The 22,750-nt window shown below is 39.9% G+C and overlaps 1 protein-coding gene across 1 annotated transcript in view; it reads right to left on the bottom strand.

Moving 5' to 3' along the window:
• Nucleotides 1-2,051: 2,051 nt before the first annotated feature.
• RIF1 (replication timing regulatory factor 1) overlaps nucleotides 2,052-22,750 on the bottom strand; it is a gene marked incomplete at its 5' end in the record, with an annotated part of 33,313 nt that continues 12,614 nt past the window's right edge. Inside the window, 22 exons of the mRNA XM_009705161.1 lie at nucleotides 2,052-2,272; nucleotides 3,216-3,324; nucleotides 3,615-3,768; nucleotides 4,820-4,935; nucleotides 5,039-5,116; nucleotides 5,392-5,532; nucleotides 6,067-8,826; nucleotides 10,134-10,188; nucleotides 10,270-10,359; nucleotides 11,392-11,534; nucleotides 12,272-12,415; nucleotides 12,770-12,869; nucleotides 13,059-13,261; nucleotides 13,600-13,642; nucleotides 15,401-15,665; nucleotides 16,838-16,937; nucleotides 18,392-18,541; nucleotides 18,779-18,886; nucleotides 19,920-20,100; nucleotides 20,210-20,283; nucleotides 22,002-22,088; nucleotides 22,510-22,610. Coding sequence (XP_009703463.1) covers nucleotides 2,052-2,272; nucleotides 3,216-3,324; nucleotides 3,615-3,768; nucleotides 4,820-4,935; nucleotides 5,039-5,116; nucleotides 5,392-5,532; nucleotides 6,067-8,826; nucleotides 10,134-10,188; nucleotides 10,270-10,359; nucleotides 11,392-11,534; nucleotides 12,272-12,415; nucleotides 12,770-12,869; nucleotides 13,059-13,261; nucleotides 13,600-13,642; nucleotides 15,401-15,665; nucleotides 16,838-16,937; nucleotides 18,392-18,541; nucleotides 18,779-18,886; nucleotides 19,920-20,100; nucleotides 20,210-20,283; nucleotides 22,002-22,088; nucleotides 22,510-22,610 — 5,423 coding nt within the window. The remainder of the gene's footprint in view (nucleotides 2,273-3,215; nucleotides 3,325-3,614; nucleotides 3,769-4,819; nucleotides 4,936-5,038; nucleotides 5,117-5,391; nucleotides 5,533-6,066; nucleotides 8,827-10,133; nucleotides 10,189-10,269; nucleotides 10,360-11,391; nucleotides 11,535-12,271; nucleotides 12,416-12,769; nucleotides 12,870-13,058; nucleotides 13,262-13,599; nucleotides 13,643-15,400; nucleotides 15,666-16,837; nucleotides 16,938-18,391; nucleotides 18,542-18,778; nucleotides 18,887-19,919; nucleotides 20,101-20,209; nucleotides 20,284-22,001; nucleotides 22,089-22,509; nucleotides 22,611-22,750) is intronic.

Here is a 22,750-nt window from a genome sequence, read left to right as displayed (position 1 = left end):
AATGTTTGAATGTATTCACTTCTTTTCCATATAAGCAACATTTAGGCTTAATATCTCAAACCAACATTTAGCTAGGGGAGGGGCAAGAAAAAACCCAAACCACCAAACCCAAAAGGCTCTCCTTCTGCTTGCTGAGCTCTTACGCATGTGATTTTCATGCAACTGTTCTGGGGTCAAAAGCTGTTATTACTTGTAAATTAGTGACTAAATAAAGCTAATGTTTCTGCAGTACGTTTGATGTATTCACTCATGCTAAAGAGTAAGAATCGATCTCACAAACTGGCTTTGTTCCAAAAACTTTATTGCGAAAGGGGAAGGAACGCAGGTGGTGATGGAGGATGCAACAGCCACAAAGGAAGTCAAACCCTGCGGGGCTGCGAGTGAACTGGACAAGTTATTTCATACCTGAACACAGCGGTTATTTGCTTCATCTACTGAAGCCCCCGGTACCAGCCAGGCTCCAGGGAAGAGGGAAGTCGAGAACAGGGTATACCGTGTCCAAGACAAACTAAAGGCTAAAAACCAGTTAACAGGAGAAGGAGCGGTACCATTAACCGAGGGCCTTCGTTCAAAGGGAAGGCGCAGCACGGCCTGGCGTACCCAACCGCGTGAAAGGGAAACGTCCTTCCTCAGAGCGGCATTCAGGACTGCCAGCACCGAAGGGTGTTAGTTAAAGAAGGATGTTAACGCCCTTTCGAGATGCGTTAGGAACATCTGTATCTGTACAGGTCACTGGATACAAGAGCTGAACAAGCCTAAGGAGGCAGATTTGGAACCCAAATAACATTTTCAAGGAAGCAAGAAAAAAACCTACTGACAACGTGTCACTTGGTGCTCTCAGGCGAGCAGCGCCAGACCCTTCTTTGTCCTGTTCGTTTTCTTCACGAGATGCATGAAGAGGGCAAAGACGATGTAGAGTCCTGCTGGCAAGATCCTACCGCGGCCCTGAGGTGGCAGCGCTGACCTTCCAAGGCCTCTCCCAACCTTGTGAATCCAAAGCAATGCTGAGGGAGGGCTGAACAAATCCGAAGGGGGAAAAAAAGCAACCCAAACCCACCAAACCACAGTGACATTAACCAGGTTGGGGACTATTTGCCATTTTATTTGCCCACGTGTAAGTTCTAAAACCACCTGCAGCAATCCCTTTCAATAAACGTCCACTTTGATGGCTACAGTACAATATATACAAATCGGATTTCCAGAGTAAATCCTGAGAACTCTCTCAGAAGGTCTCTGAGAAGCAGCAATGCATTCCATGCACTTAAAACTCAAAATCATAAATTATTAACCAACATTTGCCATGATAAGTCTGTACATAATATACAAAGAGCTCTTGTCAAATCCATTCATTTCCCCAAGGAAAAAAGTCTTTTCCACAGAAGGAGAACTGCTGGAAACAAAGAACACGGGAAAAAGCCTGAGAAGTTTCGCCAAGTCTTTCGCCTGTAAGGGTACATTTCGTTATCAGCTCCTTAGTGTGATTCTTACAAAAATACATGCAAAAATAGATGTCGTCCTGCTGTCGAATACCAGGTTCCTGGAATGTTGCTGCTGTAAGGAATTAAGCACAGCTTATCTCACTATAAAAGAGTGCTTAAAAGAGAGCTGCTGTCTGTCGGAATTTCAGCAGCTTCAAAGGAAACAAACAGCGGCAGCGGCTGAGCACAGCTGTGAGATCGACCTCTTACCAAACAGTAAGAGTTTGCAGCAGTAAGAACACTTTGGATTTGAAAAAATTTCAACTACTCTGTCGGTTTGGTTTCACAGTCTTTGCTATTGCACAACTTTATCAAGTTTTCTTTCACTACCTGAAAGAAATATGCATAGCAATACAACACAAATACCTCTAGTAGGGAATAAGCAATCCCACAAATTAGAACCAAAAAAAAAACCCCAAGGAAAAAACCACAATACATTTTGCTCATATAGGTGTTAAAAAAATCTTCTATAGTACAAAATGCACAGTTTAAGGAATAATTCATCAGTAAGAAAAGCAGGTTTTTGGGAAAACTATTGTAACAAAATCCTCCTTACTTAGAAGTGATGAGCAACTAATCAGAACTTTCATGGGGTGGCGATTGCCAGCGGGACTGCAGGTTTTTCATGATACAGTTTGTCATGCCGACGAGTTTTTCTTGCATCTCAAAAAGCTGGCTCCCTGAATAGCCGTGCAGGTGTTCGGAGGTCAGCTGAGCAGCAAGTGAATCGATTTGGCTCAGAAGATCTGCTGTGGGCTGGTCATTTGTATTCATGACAAGTGGTTCGATCAAGTCTGAAAAGGAAGGGAAGTAGGGCAGTGCAGTTTGTGTGTCTGGAGTTAAATGCAAGCAGAAGTGTGTCACGGCAGAATGTTACAGCTTTTTTTGTACAAAATAACACATTCCAGCAGTCTACAAAGCGTTTGTTCCACACGATATGGGAGCTTCTGACAAAGGCAGCCCTCAGACCTCCACACTACCCTTCTTTACGGTGACTTTCCTTATGTTAGATCATGACTGCACAATAAAACTAAGGTCAGAAATGGAAGTGTTTGATCGTATTCAGATACTGCCAGTGTCCTTCAAGACGTGTTATCCCAAAGTCCCACTTTTAAACTGGACAGCTGACGTTACTCCCGAGTTCTCTGTTCTCCAGTTAACCAAATGCTTCAAGCATCTTGTAGGACGAACAAACACGGATTCCTCTGTTTAAGTTATTGGGCCAAACTCACAAAAAAGCACAGGAGAATTCAAATAAAAATCCAAGCACCCAAATCCAACGTGGGGATTCAGGGAATCATTCCCCCTCCTGTCCCACCCCCCTCAGGATGAGGCACCAGTTGAGTATCTCTACTTCATCTTGCCTGTTTCTGCACGCACCCAGAACCACAGCAGTTACTGCGGAATTAAACAGCTCAGGAGACATACCTGGTTGAGATCCAGAAAACCAGGTACTTAGAGCCCGGCCTAATTTGTTCTTCACATACTTATGTAAGCTCGTTTAGGGAAAACCAAACTCAATTTCCCTCAAAATACGTAGTAAGTTTTAAAAAGCCATTGCTACAGAGCTTCATAAAGTGGCTATCTCAAACACCCATCTAATGTGCTAACATTAACTACTAACACTCTTCAAAAAACCCTAAAAAACCCAAGATCAAGTGTTCCCGTTAGGAGAGAATGAAAGCAGCAATACAGCAGAAACATCCAAATCCTAAGCAAAAAGGGGGCAATAGGTACCTGTGGCAAGTTTTTCTTCATCAGCAGAAAGAGACTTATCCTCTACATTATTTAGGGGCTTTTCTGCCTCTTCAAGTGCTGCTATTTCCTGAAATCCTTGAGATTTTGCCTGAAGATTTTTTGCAAGAAAACAAGAGATGCGTTTTCAGAGGGGAAAAAAAAAAAAAAAGAAAGAAAAAGATTACATGTTGGGACATGTTTCTCAGAATACAATCAATCATTATTCCCATTAAAAATATTGTAACCAAGTCATCCGTACCTTGAATTCCCACATTGCTGTGGCAGGTAGAGATTACATTTTAAAGTGCTATTTCTAACGCAGGGGGAGGAACCCACGATGGGATGTCAGCAGTTCGTTAGGCTAATATTGGCTTTTTGGGTACAAAAATTAAACTTTACCTGATGCTCATGATATCCTTTAAGAGCTTTTTTAACATTGGAAACTTTTGGAGAGCGGATGGGAAGAGTTTTGATTTCTGATGCTGTCAAAGTACTCAGATCACCCACTGTCTTAATGTTCTTTGCTCGAATGAGCTGCCCCAAACCTCTGGCGCTGCAGCAGGGGAGAAAGGAAAACGGTTTATTGTGCTAGAATTCGTGACCTGTCTGCCTGGCATGGCGGAGCAGAAAGAAATCTTACATGAATGCAGATTCGCATGCACGTAAGTGAAGGAAAAAACCAAAACGCAAACGGCATTCTATCTGCAGAAGCAGACCTTTTCGCAGTTTACCCTACAGCCATCGGAGAATGGCATTCTACAGCCCACTCATCTATAACACGAGTGGAAGGAAGAGGAGCTGAGTACACCACAAAACCCACTCTGAGCAGTTCCCACTGCACATCTATAGCTTGTTGCGACAAGTTCTCAAAATTCAGATCGGAAACCAAACCAGCTCAGCACCCAGCCTTTGTACATTTGAAATGTAATTTTTTTCTTTTTCCCCCCAATCCCACGTCACCTTCAATACACAGAAAGCTCCAACCAACCACTTCATCGCAGATCATTAACATCAGTCTGCTCTGCCGCATGAAATGAAGAAAGCTCCCCGTGTTCTTGGGTGCAAGCTTTTCATCGTCTTACAAAAAAGACGACTTGAGTAATTCCAAAACAGTTGTCTTTCACCACCAAATCAACCTCCCTCCTTTTAAAAAAAATTTGGCAAAAGACGTCTCTAAGTCATATTTTGCATCAGAAAATGCAGGTTCAGTGAGAATTCAGTTTCCAATAAAATGTCATCTGTGAGATTCACAGGGAGTGTTGTGAGCGACCTTGAACAATTCAACATAGCCTTGAAGGGAACAGAATGAGAAAGCAAGTAATGAAGGAAGCGCAGAAAGGGAGCTGAAGATAAAAATGTTTTGAAGCACAGATGCGAGACCGAAACTACAAGACGCATGTCTTGATTAACAGCACCAATTAAAAGCTTAGCCGTGGCACATGGCCAGCAGGGGTTAACCAATCCATGAACAAACTAGAGCGCGTGGACAGCTAGTGAATCTATATAAGCACAAACTTGTAAACAATAAAGGTCTTTGGTTTTACCCGCGCCAGAGCCCGTGAATCCATCCCTACAGTCATCTTCAAAAGCAACAATCCACTTACCATATGTTTGATGTAATCTGAGGCAAGATTACATCAACCGGTGCTTTGCAGCCAACTAAGGCAGGATACATGCATTCTGTGGGGCAAGGCAGCGATTCCTTAGCCATTTCCGTAATCTTGAATAATACAGAAAAATTATTAAATTAACTATCACACAACTGAATACAGGGAAAAAAAAAAAAAAAAAAGAAGAGATACATGAACCAAAGCACTTCTTACTAAACACTTCTTTGAGCTCTTAAATTTAGGGTTACGAGATCCTGGGGACAGAAATCCTTTGGTTGGAGTGGTAATATGCTGGACAGAAAAAAAGAGGAGAAAATATCTCTCAGGATCATAGGAATTCAGTTAATCATAAGATTTTCGCTACCTAGGTCTCAGAGAGCATTTGTCTTCAGAGAGTTAACAGAATGTGTCAGGCTAAACCAGTTACAAGTATTTCTTACGCTTACTGATTCTCTGCTCTTACAACTGTTTGCAAGTGACTCTGAACATACGCTAAAGCAGCGTTACCTGTGATAAATGAGAAACGTGAGTACTTATGGCAACAGAATATACGTAACAGAATTTACCTTAGCCTGAATATTAGATAAAATTTTGAGACTTCGAGAAGATGGTGAAGAAGAATGGGATCTAACAACAGGACTTCTCCTGTCTATGTCATCTGCCAGTCCTTCTTGATAAATTGGATTTGCAAAAGAGACTCGACGAATCTGTTTTTAGAGAGAAGTAGTTTTTATAGTATGAACTCAAATCACCACACTCCAGTGAGGTAAATCTGAGGAGAAAAAATAGCTGAGTTTGAAATAAAGTCATTAAAGTTCTTGAATGACACAGATGATGTTTCACCCAAGGACAGAAAGCATGGCTTCCTTATTGCCAAAGGAAGCATTAAATGCATTTTGTGAAAAGCTGCTCAGAACCCAGCGCTAAGACCACGACCGCACGTGCAGGGGTTCTGCAGTAACATTTGTTGCACTGCGACCCAGGCAGCAGATGAGACTTTGGCATTCTGTCTGGAAACGAAAACTCCCCGCTCTAAGCCGCAATAACGGCAGCGTGTCAGTGCTTGTACATTCCCAAAAGAAATCTCTAGGTCTTCAGCTTCACCGTAAGATCATTTACAAAGAAATATACAGTCAATAATTCAACATATTTGGAACTCATTACACTACAGATACTGTTACATATCCCAGTTACGAAGTGAACGAATTGTGAGCATCACACAATGAATCACATCGCAATACCTTATTAGCGGGTGACAGGGAATCATCCTCTTGATTTCTTTTTACACCTCTCTTTAAAATACTGGTGGATGGAGAAGCTGAAGGAGACCACGTGCAGCGTGCCTGCATACCATTTGGGCTTTCGTTAGCCAAAGAATCATGATCTTCTGGCTTCTGAGGCGAATCCACGCTGTTATTTTCTACTGCATCTTCTTTGTCTAAGGCGACATTTTCAGGCACTGTCATTTCAGCTTCCACCAATTCCTCCTCCATCTCTTTGTCCTGAATAATGCAAGTTTCTCCCACAGTACTCTCAGCTGCTTCTTTATCATCCCGATTGCTTTCTAGCTCATTCGTCTGGTTCTTCTCAGGTTCCCTAACAACCACCAGTGCCTCAGGTATTTCCTCCAGTTGTCCACTCTGACTGACTTCTTCCTTTTCTGTAGTTGCAGGTTCTTTGTTTTGGTTCCCTGCAGCGAGGCAGCTGTCACCAGGCTCCTCTGAAACACACTCGGACAGACACTGGTCTGCTCGATCATTCTGATCACCAGGTTCTTTTATTTCCGCTATGGAGTCGGTAATTTCACCTGCTACACACGCTGGATTCTCTAGATCCTCCTCCACTACAACACTATTTCCTTGCAGGTTATCTTCAGATGTTCTCTCTCTTTCCAAGTTAAACGTGCTGGGTTCCTTATGAGGATGCAAGGGAGTGCTCATTGCACAAGGTGCCATGGACAAGCTCTCATCAAAATTTGAACTAGCAGACATCTCCGATGTACTTACGGACATCTGAACTGGGGTGGTTTGGGGCTCATTTGGCTCATGAGCATTCTCATTTTTTGATTTGGTGAATGACATTGCTCGCTGCTTTGATCTTTTACAATAGCCATCGCCGCTTCTTTGTCTTTTTAGCCTTTTGCCTCTTTTGTGCTGAGACGCGGGTATTTGCAAAGAGGAAAGGTCACCACCTGAAGCATTTGCTCCTGGTACATATTCAGGCAGAACAACTGAGTAGTCTTCTCTGTTTGTTTGCTTCTCAACGTGTTTATTTTCCTCTGCTGCTTTCAAATCTTGATCAGATACACATGGGTCAGTGAACGATTCCATCAATGCATTGCTCTTGTTTTGTTCCACATTTGCGTCCTGCGCATCAGGTGAATTCTTTGAGCTGGTAGACCCCACCGCTTTGCTAGCACCTGCAGGCATTACTTGGGTCTTCAAGTCGCACGGTTCAGATGTCAGTGCAGCATCTGTGCTGACTTCATGGCTCAGTTCACCTTTACGTGCTTCCAACAGGTTCTTAGTTTCGTTTCCTTGGGAGGACACCTCATGGCTACGGCTTCCTGGCTGTAGATCTTTCAATTTACCTTCAAGAGACTCACTCCTATTTTTCACTTTTGCAGATTTTTTCTTCTTTGTGCTTTCTTCGTTGGTCTCAGAGCCATCAGCCTCTGAATTTTCTATGCTGGAAAGCAATCCTTGTGAAGCCCTTCTTGTGTGGTATCGTGGGCGTTCAATCATCTTCTGACCTACTGCACTCGAGCTACAGTCTTGACCCTCCGTGTCAGTCTTGAAGCTATCTTCCGACCTCTTAGCACTTTTGTTCACCTCCTCCTCAAGGCCTCTTGGATCAGGAGACTCCTTTGAGCTTAAGTCCTCCGCAGCAGTTCTCTCCGGTAGGTTGCTTTCTTTTTTATTTGTGTTTTCTGTAGTTTTCCCAGAAACTGCTTTCTGCTTTTGGGATACATCATCTTTAGTCTGTGGCACCTTCTTTTGCCCAGATTTTTCGTCGTCTTTACGTCTGTCCCTCTTTTGGTGACCATCTTCCTTATCTTGACTACCTGCTGTACTTTCTACGGTTTCTGACCGTCGTCTTGAAGAACGCCTTAGTATTTTCTGATTAGGAGACACATGTGGAACCTGACTATCATCGCCCGTTACCTGGTCAGATGGCACAGTCGTCTCCGGGGGTGTATTTTCTTTAGAATCTGTATCTAACGCCTGGATGTCTTCCATTTCTGCTATTTTATCTTCAGCTTTTTTAATGTCTACTTCTGTAGAACGGAGAGTTTGGGACTGAGCAAGGAGAATGTAGTCCATGTCTTCTATGGCAGAAGACAGGTCACGACTATTTTCCATGCTGTTGCGAGTAAAAGACTCTTGTTCGCTTTTCTCTTGTTCTGACCTAATTAACAACTTGGACTGCTTGGTTCCCTGGTGCTCCATTTTACTCTGCCTGCGAGTTAGCCTTCGTATCGCAGTAAATATTTGTTCAGACTCAGATTTTGAAGGCTTTTTATTTTCTTCTCCAGGTTTTTCTGGTTTAGCACTAGTCTTGCATACATTTGTATTTTCCTGTTTACCTGCCACAGAAGCACTTCCAGACACCTCCGATAAACTGTTTAATGCTGAAAGGCTAAAGGGTCTGCTCTCCGAACTACCAAATTTCTCCAAAGTAATGAAAGACTGCCGTCGGCTTGCAGGCTGCGGTGTTCCAGAAATTATGTCACTCGAAGTCGAACTGTTGCTGACATTTGAAGTGTTTTCGTTCCCTACCGAGGGCTCCTTGGAAGCTGTTTCCCCAGTACTTTTTTCTAATCCCTCTCCAACTGATGGCTCCTCCAGGATCCTCGTAGCTGGATCCCTTTTTGACTCTCCCTCACTGTTTGAAGTTGAGGTCTCCTCTACGTGAGTAACAGATGACTTTTTCACAAAGGCTGCATTCTCAAGAGGATTATCTGATTTGCTGGTGCATCCTCCGCTCTTTGTGTTTTCTTCCTGTCCCAAAAATATAAACAGCAAAGTATTGTAGTTTTGCTATGAATATAATATGAAAAAAACCAGCTCTGGTGGAGTAGAAAACAACATATCCACAAGGTTTTTCAAACCACCCTGCCTGCAAATTATTTTCTGTCCTTTAAAAAAAAAATTAAAAAAAATCTTTGTCTTTGAAGCCATTTAATCCTAAAACATGAAGAACTGCAAAACCCTTTTATGTAAGCTTTGCCAGAGATATTAACAAAACTACTACTAAAGCAGTTTTTATGAAAAAATCTGCTGTATTTACCATCTCTTTGGTGCTACGGTTGATCCAGCTAGCTGTTTAGTCACCTCCTCTCCAAAAGGGAACAGATCTATAGTTAGGATTTACAATTTATTTTTCTTCCCCAAATCTACCATTTAATCCATGTCACGCCCCTACAGCTTCACCCAAAAGCACTTCAGAACACGCAAACATCACTAAGCTGTTTAAAAGCACAGTCCACTACAGTAATAGAGAAATCAACATTAAGAGTTTTAAAAGTGAAAATAGTTCCAGAAAATCACGATGGATACCAAATGCACCTGCTAGGGGAAAAAAAAGCGTTATGGAAGAGAAGTCAAGAGCGTTATGATTCTTAACGTAAAGCCAGGCAACTAAACAATTCTTAGAACAGCACCACTGCAAGTCACAGTAAGCCTCTGCTACAGCTTTCAGGTATTTTTACCCCAAATAAAATACTAGTCAGTGGTAGCAGACACACATGACTGGTCTGTAAGGCCCTGTAATACCTGTGGCTGTGTGACAAAACTTAACTCGGATACACTACACAAACTAATTACATAAATCCTCCCATTCTGAAATTTAAGTCAGAATGCTTAATGAGCAGCCCCTTCTAGTGTAAAGGCTAGAAAGCAGAACACAGCACAAAGAACACCGCAATGGTATGAAATTCAGATCAGGTGATGAGAATGAAATGCAAACCGCAAAAGCTATCCAGTGTATTCTACAGTCAGGGAGCCGATGTCAGTATTATTCAGATGTGTAAAAAAAATAATCGAGGAAGCCCAAGAAAAAGAAGCTATTCTCAAGACTCTTACAGGTTAGTCAACACAGAGAAAGGAAATTATTCCTGTGAGCTAATACATCTGTGAGTCCTTTTTTTTTTTTACTTGAAGAGTTTCCAAATCAGTCTTAAAACCGTACGATAGCAAGTAATCAAAGAGTTTTGCCATTAATTACCAGAGCTACTAATACGAACAAAACATCAGTGGTATGGTTATAATTTTGATATCTTAATGACCATTAGACAATGAGAAATTACCTGACGCTTGTTTTTAGTATCTTCTTTTGCATTTTCTATTAAAGATGATTTTTCCCTAAAATAGAAGTTACTTAAATTAGAAGTGTTGCAGAAAAGGGGGACACCTTTAACGTCTATACCAGCCACCATTACTTACAAAGAATCTTCCTGGCTTTGAGTATACTGAGAAAATAAGGTATTATCTTCAGATGTGTCCAAATTGTTGTACATAACAGGAATACCAACCCTGAAACAAAACCAGAAATGGTAAGTCAGACTGTTTTTGTTTTGTTTTGTTTTTTAAATCTAAAAGAAGGACAGGGTAGTGTAATGCATTCATCACAAGAGAGTGAATACGAGTATGGAGCGGACTGAGCTTCCGAACTATCAAGCCTACTCGAACTGCAACAGGCATCCAAGTAGGGACTGCTGCAGAAAAAGCAGGACAGCAGGTAGGAAGTATCAGGAGGCTGCGTGGCCACAGGCTCTGCTTGCCGTTCTGGGCAGAAAAGACACAATATTGCAGCTGGCTGCTACCACCTCACGCTCCCAACTGGCACAGCAAACTGCAAAGCAGATGCAAATCACGATTTATCTCCTTGTTTCAAGATCGCTATTTTCAGTTGCATTAAATCTTTAATTTCAAGCATGGTTTGGGGGAAAAAAAGCTACGATTGGGATCCCACTCTGCAAGGAATTCAACACATGCTAACTTGATAATCCCACCAAGTTCCTGTCACGCACCACTGTACACAAATTTTGCTTACACTGTGGTTTTGCTGCCTGAGTACAGAGAATACTCTTGTATTATTTTTTCACATTAAAAAGAGGTAAATTCTAAAGATTCCCTTGCAATTAAGATGAGTCTTGGGAATATCCTAATTTCTGACATGCTGCTGACATAAGACTTCTCTTCAAATTTAGAAGTCTTTCCCTCAGATCAGGTGAAAAAAGCCTTTCAATAACTTAAGAAAAATGACATCTTCCACTTCACATGGCAAGTGAGAGTCATGAAGTAAAAATGTAAACTCCAAATTACCAAACTCCAAACAGGTAACAGAGAGTATATTTAATCAAAATAGGAAATGCAGATCAGAGAATAATTTGGTTGCCTTAAAAGAGTAACGCAAGGAACTTTGCTAGATTTAAACTCTCTAACTTGTATGGAAGAGTAAGAGTTAATTACCTATAGTAGTCAGAGAGGAACTGAAGTTATGTCAATCTGACACACTCAATGCAATGTCATTTCACATTGTTTGAAACAGAGTAAATTACAGACCTCTTTGACCTAAGTACTTCTTTCTGATGTTCTGTCAATACTCTTGCTTTTGTTTCTGGAGGAATAAACACAAAATCAATAGATTTCTCCTCTTCCAGAAGGATCTCACTTTTAGTCTTCGGAGATGAAAATTCTAGTTTCAACTACAGAAAGCAAAAAAAAAAAAAAAAAACACCAACAAAGCCTGGATTAGAAACAAAAGAGAAGAACTGAAAATGTTTTCACAGTTCAGGTACAGCTATCCTAAATGGAACAGTTCTCAAATAACTGCAGTTCTTTCAGCATATTAATTGGCACCAATCCCTCAGTAGGTGCTGATTTTCTTCACCAGTGATTTTTTTCCCCCCCAACACTATGACCTAGGAGAGATTCTGCAACCCCTCCTCCGTGCCCTTACACAAGCTTCTGTGTCTTGAAGTTCAAAGCCTGTAACAGGTGAAGGTACCTCAATATTTGTGAGGGTTGTTATTTACTGCTGCTTACTAAATTAGCGATTCCTGAAGAATACGAGGCCCTTCTCTCCCTAGTGCGAGGGACGGATGTGGAGCACCCAGCACAGGTCTACCAAAACTGAGATTCCCCTCAAGACCCGAATCTGTCACGACCTACAACCAGGCCGAGGGCTGAATTTCTCTATCTGGTTGCCACTCCTCTCATCCATCAGCAGCCCTCCATGTTCCCTCCTTAAAACTCAGCAATCTGTAAACTTAGCGGAGAATTTTAACAGGAAAACTTAAAGCGTGCTATACATGTGAAAGTAAAGTATTTCAGCATTACAAAATTCGTTCATTTTTACAGAGCATTTACAGCAGCATACTAGATGCTCTGCTGCAGAACAGAATGGATTTGATTCGATCACACCCACCCGTGAACACCTTACCTTTGCAGATGTTACTTGCACGTTACTTGACTTGTCTTCTACTTCGTTTTTTAGTTCACCTGTCTGTGCCAATATAGAGTCTCGTTTTTGACCCAACTTTACTTCCATTCCACTTATCTTTGCATCCAGCTGCGAATTTTCCATCTATTCAAAGCAAAATACACCGAATGCATTCTACAAAGAAACTCCAAGCTCACAAACCCATCCCGAGATGTATCAATTTCTACAACTGAACTGTCCCATGCTCCCCTTTTCCTCTAAATGACACAGAGGTCAACTCAAAAAATGAATTGTTTCAAACAAGCTAGTAGAATCCAAAGTTTAAAATGCATAAACTGTTAAGAACCAGTCTTTTGACAGCATAGTTCATCATTCCAAACATGAAGCGAGTGCAGGCCAACCACAGTAAAAATCAAACTTGACCTCACCACTACCTTCTGAACTATTCCCACAAAATCATATACACAATGACCCCATTGGGGTCAACAAAATACTTACCGCATCAGAGAACGGGCCGCTGTATTCTTCAGCTATCTCAATGCTTTCAAAACCAGGCAGCAAGAGTGGAATTTTCTTTTTGGCTTGGCTTAACACAGATCTGCTCAACAAAAAAGCATTTTAAACTTAGGCGGGGGGGCGGAAGGTACACAACTAGACCAGCAGATATCCCAGCTTGAATAAAAAGCAAAATATAAATGGCAATCAGAACAATACCAATTCATTTGTACATAACCTGACATATTTTCCTTTAAAAATAGATAAGTGTATAAAAAACCCCGTATCTTACTTTAACTCTTCAGGATAGGTTAATGACGTAGCCTTAGCAAACGTTGCATTCCAGAAGTGGGCACACTGATTGCGGAGCTGTTTGCTCTTATGCTGAAATACAACACAGAGCAAGGGAGAAAGCTGCCCTAGCAGTTCACTGTCATAAGAGCCAGGGCAGTGAGACTGCAAACACAGGATGATCTCCGCCAGCAGTTTTTCAAGCTGAGGGGGAGAAGAAACAACAGGTTTTTTTATTTCATTCAAATTTCGCACATATTCACTATTTAAAAGCTTAAAACCTTATTTAAAACACAATTATCCCATAGAACAGCATGGCCCGCATAAAGAAGTTTAAATACCACACCACATGAAAAGTCTAATAGCCAAGCTTAGCAGACCTCCCCTCTGCTACCTTTTTAGTAAAAAACCAATTGTTTAAAAATTCAATCCCTACCTTCATTACATTTTTAAGTTGTTGGTTTTTTAGAATACAGGATGAATAGCAAAACTCTAGTGTCACACACTTTCCCAAACCCCAGCTATTTCTCTAGCAAATTTACCTTGTTGTTAAGATTACTGTATACTTTAGATACATCAGCAAGCCTGCCAAAACAAACAAAAAAGTTATATTTTGCTGTCTCATTTATCCCAAACATAAGAATTAAACACATAATGCACTCAAGCACGGCACACTAGTTTTAGTATACAGCTTGATGAAATAATGTTGTGAAACTAGCCTCCCATCGGGCAATTAAAAAATTTCCTGATGTAAATAGGTAAGTAAACTTTTCCTTAAACCTCCACTGTTAACTGATATGCTAACTTTAAGAGAAACTAAAGGAAAGATCAGTAGTAATTAGTACAAACGTAAAACTTTGTAAGAAAAGTAACTTCTAACTCCCTTCTTCGTGTTGCTCTTAACCCTCTCCCCAAAGAGATTTCCCAGGCCCCATAATTATCTGCATTAAAAAGCTGAAGCACCGCCTGAACTAAGTAATTTCATTTAAAGAAATCCCTAGGTACACCATCCTGAAAAACATTAGAAAACTGCATTTTATAAGCCTGTGACCTCCAACCTGAAGAGGTTCCTGAACTTTTATTTGCTTGCATATGCCTTCCTTCCGAAATATACATCCAACACTCACTTCTCCCCTTTAATGAATAATTCTAAGAAAGACAATGCTCAAACAAAGGCAGGTGAGATGGGAGATGGAAAGAGGTGGCGTTCAACTCAACCTGACACAGCAACAAGTGGAATCTTGCCTCCGAGACAGGGACTCCTGATGAATTTTGGATTAGTGGTAAAGTTTCAATAAAAGCTTCAAGAAAACATTTACAGGCTGACTGGCAGCATCCTATCCTATCCTCCCTCTTCCCAAAACACTCAAAGCTGTACTCCATTTCTTCTACTCATCCTGAGCTAAGTGTACATCTCTTGCATCATCAAGATGCACATCACAAGCCTCTGCCAGCCCCCTCCCAGCAAGGCCCTAATAATTCCATCATGTCCTGGGAAGAGAAGCCTACAACAATTAAAAAAATAAAAAAGCAAAGCCATATAAAAAACCCAAAGGCACACATAGCAACAAAATCTCTCTCAGTACTTCCCTCTACTTAAAAACTTCCAGGATTTTAGTGCACATCAACTAATTACAATTTCTCTGTTTCCTACAAAACATTACGCAGTTCCTGACCTCTAGAAAACAAATTAGTTAATAAGTATCTTCACTGCTGTGAAAAATAAAGAGCAGGTGCAACCCGAACACTTTAGTCTTGCAGAGATGACAACACATTCACTCTAAAGCAACAACAATTTTAAACACCGAGCTTTCAGAAGTCCTATGGGTTTCCTTTCGCATACGGCTAGTAGGTTTGGCTTTACTTCTAAAGCAAAGCATTACAATGGAGACCGCTACTCACTCGTGCTGTTTTCTGAACCCCATTGGAGGGCAGGTTTGGGCAGTGGGCTCTAAGGTAAAACCCCTGCGCCGTGTCAGCCTGCCCGCTCCTGGCAGCGCCTTCGCTCAGGGACCCCACCTGCTCAGTCCCAGCACCCCAGTTTTTAAGCAGCAGTTGTCGAAAACGGCAAGTTCTGAGAGACTGCCTTACAGATCCGTTCTTTTTGCGGTGTTTGGGTGCGCTACAAAAATAGTAGTAGCCCCTAGCTGGTCTGAATCTAGTAAAATACATGGTGCTCTCAAGGGCGGGAGACTTGGCAGGAGCTGAAAATTAGCATACTAATCCCAAAGCTCTGAAAAACCCCAAGCTACATTCAAATACACTGCTTGCTACAGACCACACAAAATTTCACCAATATGCAGCAATACAATCCAGTTTTCCAACCATTCTTAAAATACTCACTTTGTTTTTTCATAAAACACTGCCAGAGGCTTTGAAAAAATTGCAAACATAGTCCCAATCACTGAAGGCAATGAAACGTGGCTGATGATGTTGTGAAGAATAGCAATAATTGAAGGACCAACAGAGACCAATGTTTCTGAACAGATTTCTTTGGAACTGAACGCATGGAAAGAGTTTAGTAACATCACCAGGAGTTTAAACAGAGAGGCAAGCTTTCCAAGGGGTTCCTTTTTCTTCTTAGACCAATCTGTAGGTGTCTGTGGAGCTAACATTAAAAAAAAAAAAAAATTTTTTTTCCTAACCAACATGCATTACAACAAAACACATTTGAACTTTCTGTCTACATGAGAAACAGAACTTTGATCCCTGAACTGTATCTATATACAAACAGTTTAAAACCAGACCTAACAGAAGACATACATTTTTTTTTTTAAATGTGTAATTTTATCACGCCACTACACATATGATCCCTATTCCTCTTATTTATATTTATGGTTGGTTGTACAAATGACTATGCTTTTAAGTATCTTTAATGCCTACTTGCAAAGAGACAGCCACCACTCTACAGATACTAGCTAACAGGCATAAATTCTGGAACAGGTGAGGAGGAGGGAAGTGGAAGTATCAATTTTTAATAGCTTATAAGTGAAATTTCCATCATGTTTTTCCTCATCAACATTTCCAAGTAAAGCATTTCATTCTTTCAGCAGTCCAACACAATGTCTTACTACTTTAACAAATTCATATGGGGCAGAGAAATGATAAATACTTCAAGTTTTACACTGAATTACGTTATTTTGTAAATTATTCCTTCAGCTTTAGTAGTTGTAAATGGGAGTAGGAAAGAAAACAAAGAACATTTTACATACAATGACCTTCTGTCTTCTGGTAAACCTATTCTCGACAATTGTATGCAAAGCAGCTTCAGAAGCAGTAGCCTTTCCAATATTACGTTAAAACGTTATCATCAGTTTTAGGCAGGTATTATAGAATTAGACCGTGGATTATGATCAAGCATTACTGCTTCAGACTATGTTTGAACAACACAAAAGCAGATTTCACATGCAAAAATGAAATCATAGCCAAATATCAAACGCAACCTCAGAAACCAGCAGTGTTTTTACAGTGAACTGACACATAAAGTGGCCTCAATGTTTACATCAATTTCAGATGTATTTTGCCAGGCTACACTGCAACTACTCAACTGCCTAACAAACAGAAAAGGTGTGATACTCAAAGATGCACACTGGATGGTATTTTTAGTTCCTTTTTATGATTTTTTTTTTTTTGGTCAATCCCTTCAGTCCTTAGGTAGTATGTCTAGCATATACAGACTATCGATATCATACAGTCACCACTTCTGCATCTACAACTCTAATTTTCAACCAACTCTGGAAGAAAGACACAGAAAACCCCAAGATTCAAGTATTTTCTTACATTTGTTTTTTGGCTGGTATTTAGTACCATATGGTGCAAAGTTGATGCAGTCAACCATAACTGATATAACATGGGTGAGACCATCCATCACTGAAAACATCTGAGGAGGAAACAGAAGTCATCAAAGCCCAAAAGAGCAACAGTGACAGAAAAAGATAAACCACGTTGGACATTCAGGACAGCAATGCAAACAGCTTTTAAATTTAAAAGTGGGTGAAATTTGTCTGCATCATCAGGTAAGACTCAGGTAAGATTACATTTTAAAATGCACACATTTACACAGGCTGAAGATTGAGTCTTCCCATTCTATACAATTAAGACACAAGCATACATACTATCTCAAGAAGCAAAACAGCAACAGGCAGTTGTAAGGTGGTGTTAGACTTAACGAAGGTGCATCAAAAGTATTAAGGCTCAAGGTACTGGCTGTCTAGCAAATGATATTACCAAATGTCAGTGCGTGCTTAGGTTCAGTTACTGTACAAAGCCTGATTTTCAGAAAAGTCACTGTAGGCCTAACAAGGTTGTCATCAACATTCAGGAAGCACGATCGATTTCTAGTACATATGAAAAGATGGGCCAAGGGTTCTTCTTCTCCCTCCCCAATCCATCACAAATTCTTCTCAATCCATCACAAATTCTTCTAAATAAAACTGGCTTTTATAAGGAACATTGATATTGTCAGCCAAAAAAAAGTTTAGTTTCAATACAACTTACATACTGAAGCTCTAAATTGTTTAAGTTTGGCTTGCTTAATAATAATTAATTTTTGAAAACTGAAGTTTATCATCAGATTACAGCAGCATCCAAACTAAGTTATAACGATGTAATCTTCCAAATTCAATGTTCTCAAATTCCATTTTTCTTTCTCATCTGTTTCTTATTTGTTCCTTCCACAGCACTTTTCCAAGACAGTCAACTCTGAAGCACGAAGGATTCTATGCTCCATAGCTAATGTTAGCTGACGCCTACAGGCACTCTATCTCCCCATATGATGTGGGCTTGCAAACAGGCAAGACAGGTAATGTAAAGGCTTCCTCTTTCAAAAGCTTTCTCTTTTATAAAGCTTTAGAAGCCGAGTCCTTAAATTTTAGTGTACAAGGTTAATGGCACCAGGAATACAGCAAGTTATGCCCTCTGAATGCTACAGTGCTGCTCTACCCTCCTTCCTAACCAAAATGCCTGGTTTTGTGGTATTTGTTGATTCAACCTAAAGTTACTTCATATACACACACACTTCAATCAGACAAATCATATTTACCATTATATTCACTAAACCATTACTACTTAAATAGTTAGAAGACAAATCCAAAGACTGCTTAACTGCTATTTTAATATTTAAGCATTATATTTACTCTTCTTTCAATCAATTTCAAGATCAACTCCAACTCCTGTTAGTAAAAAGAATTTTGTTATGGCTTTATCCAAATCTCACCCAAAACACTTTAAGGTATAGAAAGTACTACATTAGAGTTTACAATAGGTTCTTATAACTAATTTAAAATATATCTGCTAAAGTATTTATACAGTTCAGGATCACTGGTTTATACTCACTACTGGAGTTTCACCTTCTAGCCCAGATATTATTTTGGCACAAAGTTCTTCACAGCATAGGTTTTCTTCTGCTGTTGCAACTAAAGCAGCACAGCGAGCAAATGCTCTATACAGGTCTGACCAAGTGCGCAACAAGGATTTCATAGTTGGCTTTAACAACAGAAAGAAAAAGTTTATAAATATCGATGTCTGTGCATAGAGATAAAAACTTGCTTTAAGTTTTCTTCTTCTGTCAAAACCTACGTATCTCAAGAAATCCAACCCTGGAGCAGTGGTCCAGTGTATATACGTATCGGTAACAAACTCAGTCTGAGATTATCAGATAGCACTTAACCGTTTTTATAAAACCCACATTGTTTCTAATCAACATTATACATTCACGGTTACCTGTGGAAATTCCTGAACGGGGAAGATATGCAATACTGGTAGCAACAATGCACTATAAACAGCATTGAAGTTGTGTTCCAGTGCATCACCCTGATTCACCTCATTAGTCTGCAATGAGAAAACAACTTCCTGATTAACAAAGCCGCAAAGTTTCGATGACAAAGAAGGCTGTTCTAAATACATTTACTTTGTACATAAGGTCTGTGCAAGCTAAATTGCCAGTGGCCTTTTGAAATTAGCTGCTCTCAGTTCTTCCAAGACTTCAAGCTGATCCTACTACCTAAATAGATAAAAAGCAACGCTTCTGAATTCCAAAATAACTTAATTCCAAGAATAAAAAACATCAGTTAGAAAGAGTCCTACGTATTTTTTACTTACTTCAGTTGCAGTAAGTGATGGCAGCAACCTACTTAACACACCTAAAACTTTCTTCATAAATTCTAAGATATTTAGGTCTAATGACTACATGAGGATTAGTTCAACAACTCCTACCTTACACTCAATCTAATTCTAGTAAGTAATCTGCAGAAACTGTTGAATATTACAGTTTCTATGGCTTTTGTTAGGGCTTCCAATCAAGAAGTCTAACATTAGTAAGAAACACTGTTCTAATTACATCCTACATGTCACAACTTGGTATTTATGATATTTTCACATAAAGCAAACAAGCCTCTTGGTACTTAAAAGTTAACAGGTCCTGGGGGGCAGGTTTCCACCCTTTGTAGCAGTAAGGCTATGCCAAGGAGTGAAGGCTTGAACCACATCTATAAACATGCTTACAATCTTAAAAAAGGAGCAAAACATTCCGAACACTATACTGGACACTGTACTGGAGAGGAATCATTCTTACCGATTTTAAATCATGCTCTGGCTCACTACTCCACTACTGCGCTTCCTCCTACCTCACTGTAAATGTTCATATCCCAGCTAGGGACTTTTTAAAAAAAAAAAAAACAAACAAAAAACAACGCTGCACACGTTCCAGTTTCACAAACACTACCAAGGCTTATTTAATTTTACTATCACTTCAAGACCTGTAATTCCTAAAAATACATTAATATAAAAGATCAGCTCAAAGTTTTCCTGTGGGTTTTTTTTGGGGGGGAGGGAGGAATGGGAAAGAGAACAAAAGCCACCATACCCGATTAATCCATTCGGTTAGCGGATTAACAACAATACTCCACATTCTCCAAAGATGCTCCTTATTTTCCACTTGCTTTGCACTCTGATTAATAATGCAGATCACAGATTCACTGAAAGCCAGTGGAGATGTAGGCCCAGACAAAACATAACCCACAAGCGTTTCTAGAATTACAAAGAACCTAGGGAAGAAAGTTAAACAGGTAAGATACTTTTTGCAGGTGAAGTTACGAAAAAATTTCAATGATGTCTTCTATGGGAAGCTCATTATAAACAAACACCGCCACATACCTCTCATCTGTTACACAGCATTCCAAAAGGTTATTATGGAAAGGCAGCTGAATTAAGAACAAAGCTGGTGTTCCCTTGGAAGAGAAATTTAAGAGGTCAAAACAACATATACATTGATCAAATGAAATGGTTGCCTCGCTTACATGTGTATCTATACACTATATTTAACCCTAAGCCAGAAATTTACTATTATTAACAGTTGTCAATTCTAACACTTCAAAATAAAAATGAGAGGGAAAGTTGGAAACCCAAGCTTCTGGTAGATCCTGGTGCTTCAGCAGAATACCAATTGTACTACAGCTGAAGCAAAATTTTTTTCCGTTTAAAAGATTGTGAGTTTTATAGTACTTAGTCATTACTGCCTTGAACTGACATGCAACACAACAAAGTAGAGGTACATAATGCAACCAAGGCATATCATGATACCTGGAACAAGACTAAGCAACTTGAGATTTGCTCATTTCAAGGTTTCAGCGAGACATCTTTTGGACAACGTCTGTTCAAATCTATCACAAGTATTTCAGGTTTGCTAACGTTCAAGTATTTAACAAAACGCATCTAATACCTGCCAATTAAAACTTCAACCACCCTAATAAAGCTATGACTCTTGTACTCAAGTCAGAAAAAGCCTCCAAATGCAAATAAAACACTCCGGGGAGTGGAGGGGGAAAGCGGGGAGGAATTTGGAGAGTTGAGCTCTTAAGCCAGTTCTGGTAGACAAAGTTTATTACTACTCACTTGAGTTGAAGCACTGGCTTACTCTTGTTATGCTTCAGTCTTCTCTCACAGATATTTGTCTGCTTTTAAAAGCCTCCAAATGAATTCCATGCATTCCCTGGCTAACAATGTAACCATTTAGCTACTTTCATAGGCTAAAATGCTCTACCTCCACTGCTGCAAAATAAACAAGTTGTGTTCTATCTACTGGTGGATGTAGGAGAAGAGCTGATCATCATCCAATTTTAAGGCTCTAAACAACCTTTCAAACCGCCCATAAATCTAACTGGTAGCATGCTCCCACTCAGTCTGCTCCACTCCAAACAAAAACCACGCATACACAGACACACAAAAACCCCCACCACCCTAGTGTCATTTCAGCTTTTTCTCACTGGTTAATTTTTGTGGTTATTTTCTGGATTGCTATCACCTGTTTCTCCCTTCCAATGCAGCACACAGAACACAGTACAGCACTCCAGTTAGGGCTCATTAGGACCAAAGTAGAACCGAGTAGTTCTCTCCACGAACGAATACCACCACTTTTTCTGCAGTAGACTACAGGTAGTAAGTCCAGGTTTTAGTTCACTACAACTTCTGAACTTTTTCTGAAATAATGCTAACATGGTAATTCTCTGGTTTGCTTCTGTGCATTTTAATTTTTCCTGAGGAGTAACATTTTCTACCTTTCTTTTAAGTACTTCACTCTATTGACTTCAGAACATTTCCCCAAAACACCAGTTTTCAGTATGTGACTAGTTCTACACAGTTTGATTATGCATTCTCCTTGCAAAGTATCTGCAACCTGTACTTTAAATCATGATCTGAACATGAGAAATCATTTTTTGCTATTACAGTACTTCCAGCATATCCATTTTTAGTTTTAGACAGTTAAATTACTCTCATCAGAAGTGAGGGCTAGAAACAAAGTCTGCCTTCTGGAACACGGAACAAAATGATTTCCTGAAAGATCTGGATCTCACGACTTACGAAGTGCTCTGTATGTCTGTGCAAATATGACAACCTAACACCTTTCAGCATAAATAAAGACAAAGATCCAGAATGAACTCAGACTTACATTTAGAAGATCCATATCAGCGACCTGATAAGCTGGTGATCCCAATACTTTTGGAGACAATTCCTTAACAGTAATATCAATGAGGGACTAAGTGGGGGAAAAAAAGAAAATGTATTTAAGTATTTTTTCCTCAGGGCTCAAATATTTTAAGTAACACCACAAATAAAAGCAAAATTGTAACAATTGCTTCCCTTTAGTAAAAAGAAAAAAAAAAGCCACCATTGTGAAAGTAACTGTCCTTTGAAGCAGGAGGTTCTCATAGGAGAACCATGTACCCAATTCTGTGAACATTGCTCATAACTCCGAAAAACACTTTTAAAGAAAGAAACCTTTAAGCAACACTATGCCATCTGATGAGAACTGCGTAACTTACAGTTTAAAAGAGACAGCTGTTTTGGTGTAAAGAGACCATTCTGATTAAGTTAGATGCAAAAAGCTGCTACCAATCAGAATCTCAACCAGCCAAAAGAAATGAGATTTAAAAACCAGACAAATCCACCCAACTCACCAGTACTTTCTGCATGGGAAGAGAATTTGATCTAACAGTGGTCTTTAAGGCCTGGAGCAACATAGTCAGTATTTCTGATCCTTGCTTTTCTTTTTTATTTCCTAAAACAAAACATATTTACAGTTAGAGCAGAACAAAGTAATGGTCACTTTGACCATCATTTTAAACTTTATATTTAAGTACTGTAAGATAAAAAAAAATTCTGTGTATATTTATAAACATATACCAAATACGTAACAGA

The sequence above is a fragment of the Cariama cristata genome, unplaced genomic scaffold, assembly GCF_000690535.1.
Source record: "Cariama cristata isolate BGI_N322 unplaced genomic scaffold, ASM69053v1 scaffold10598, whole genome shotgun sequence".
Classification (NCBI taxonomy): Eukaryota; Metazoa; Chordata; class Aves; order Cariamiformes; family Cariamidae; genus Cariama; species Cariama cristata.
Note: the sequence above shows the minus strand (reverse complement) of the source record. Positions and strands in the feature narration are given on the sequence as shown.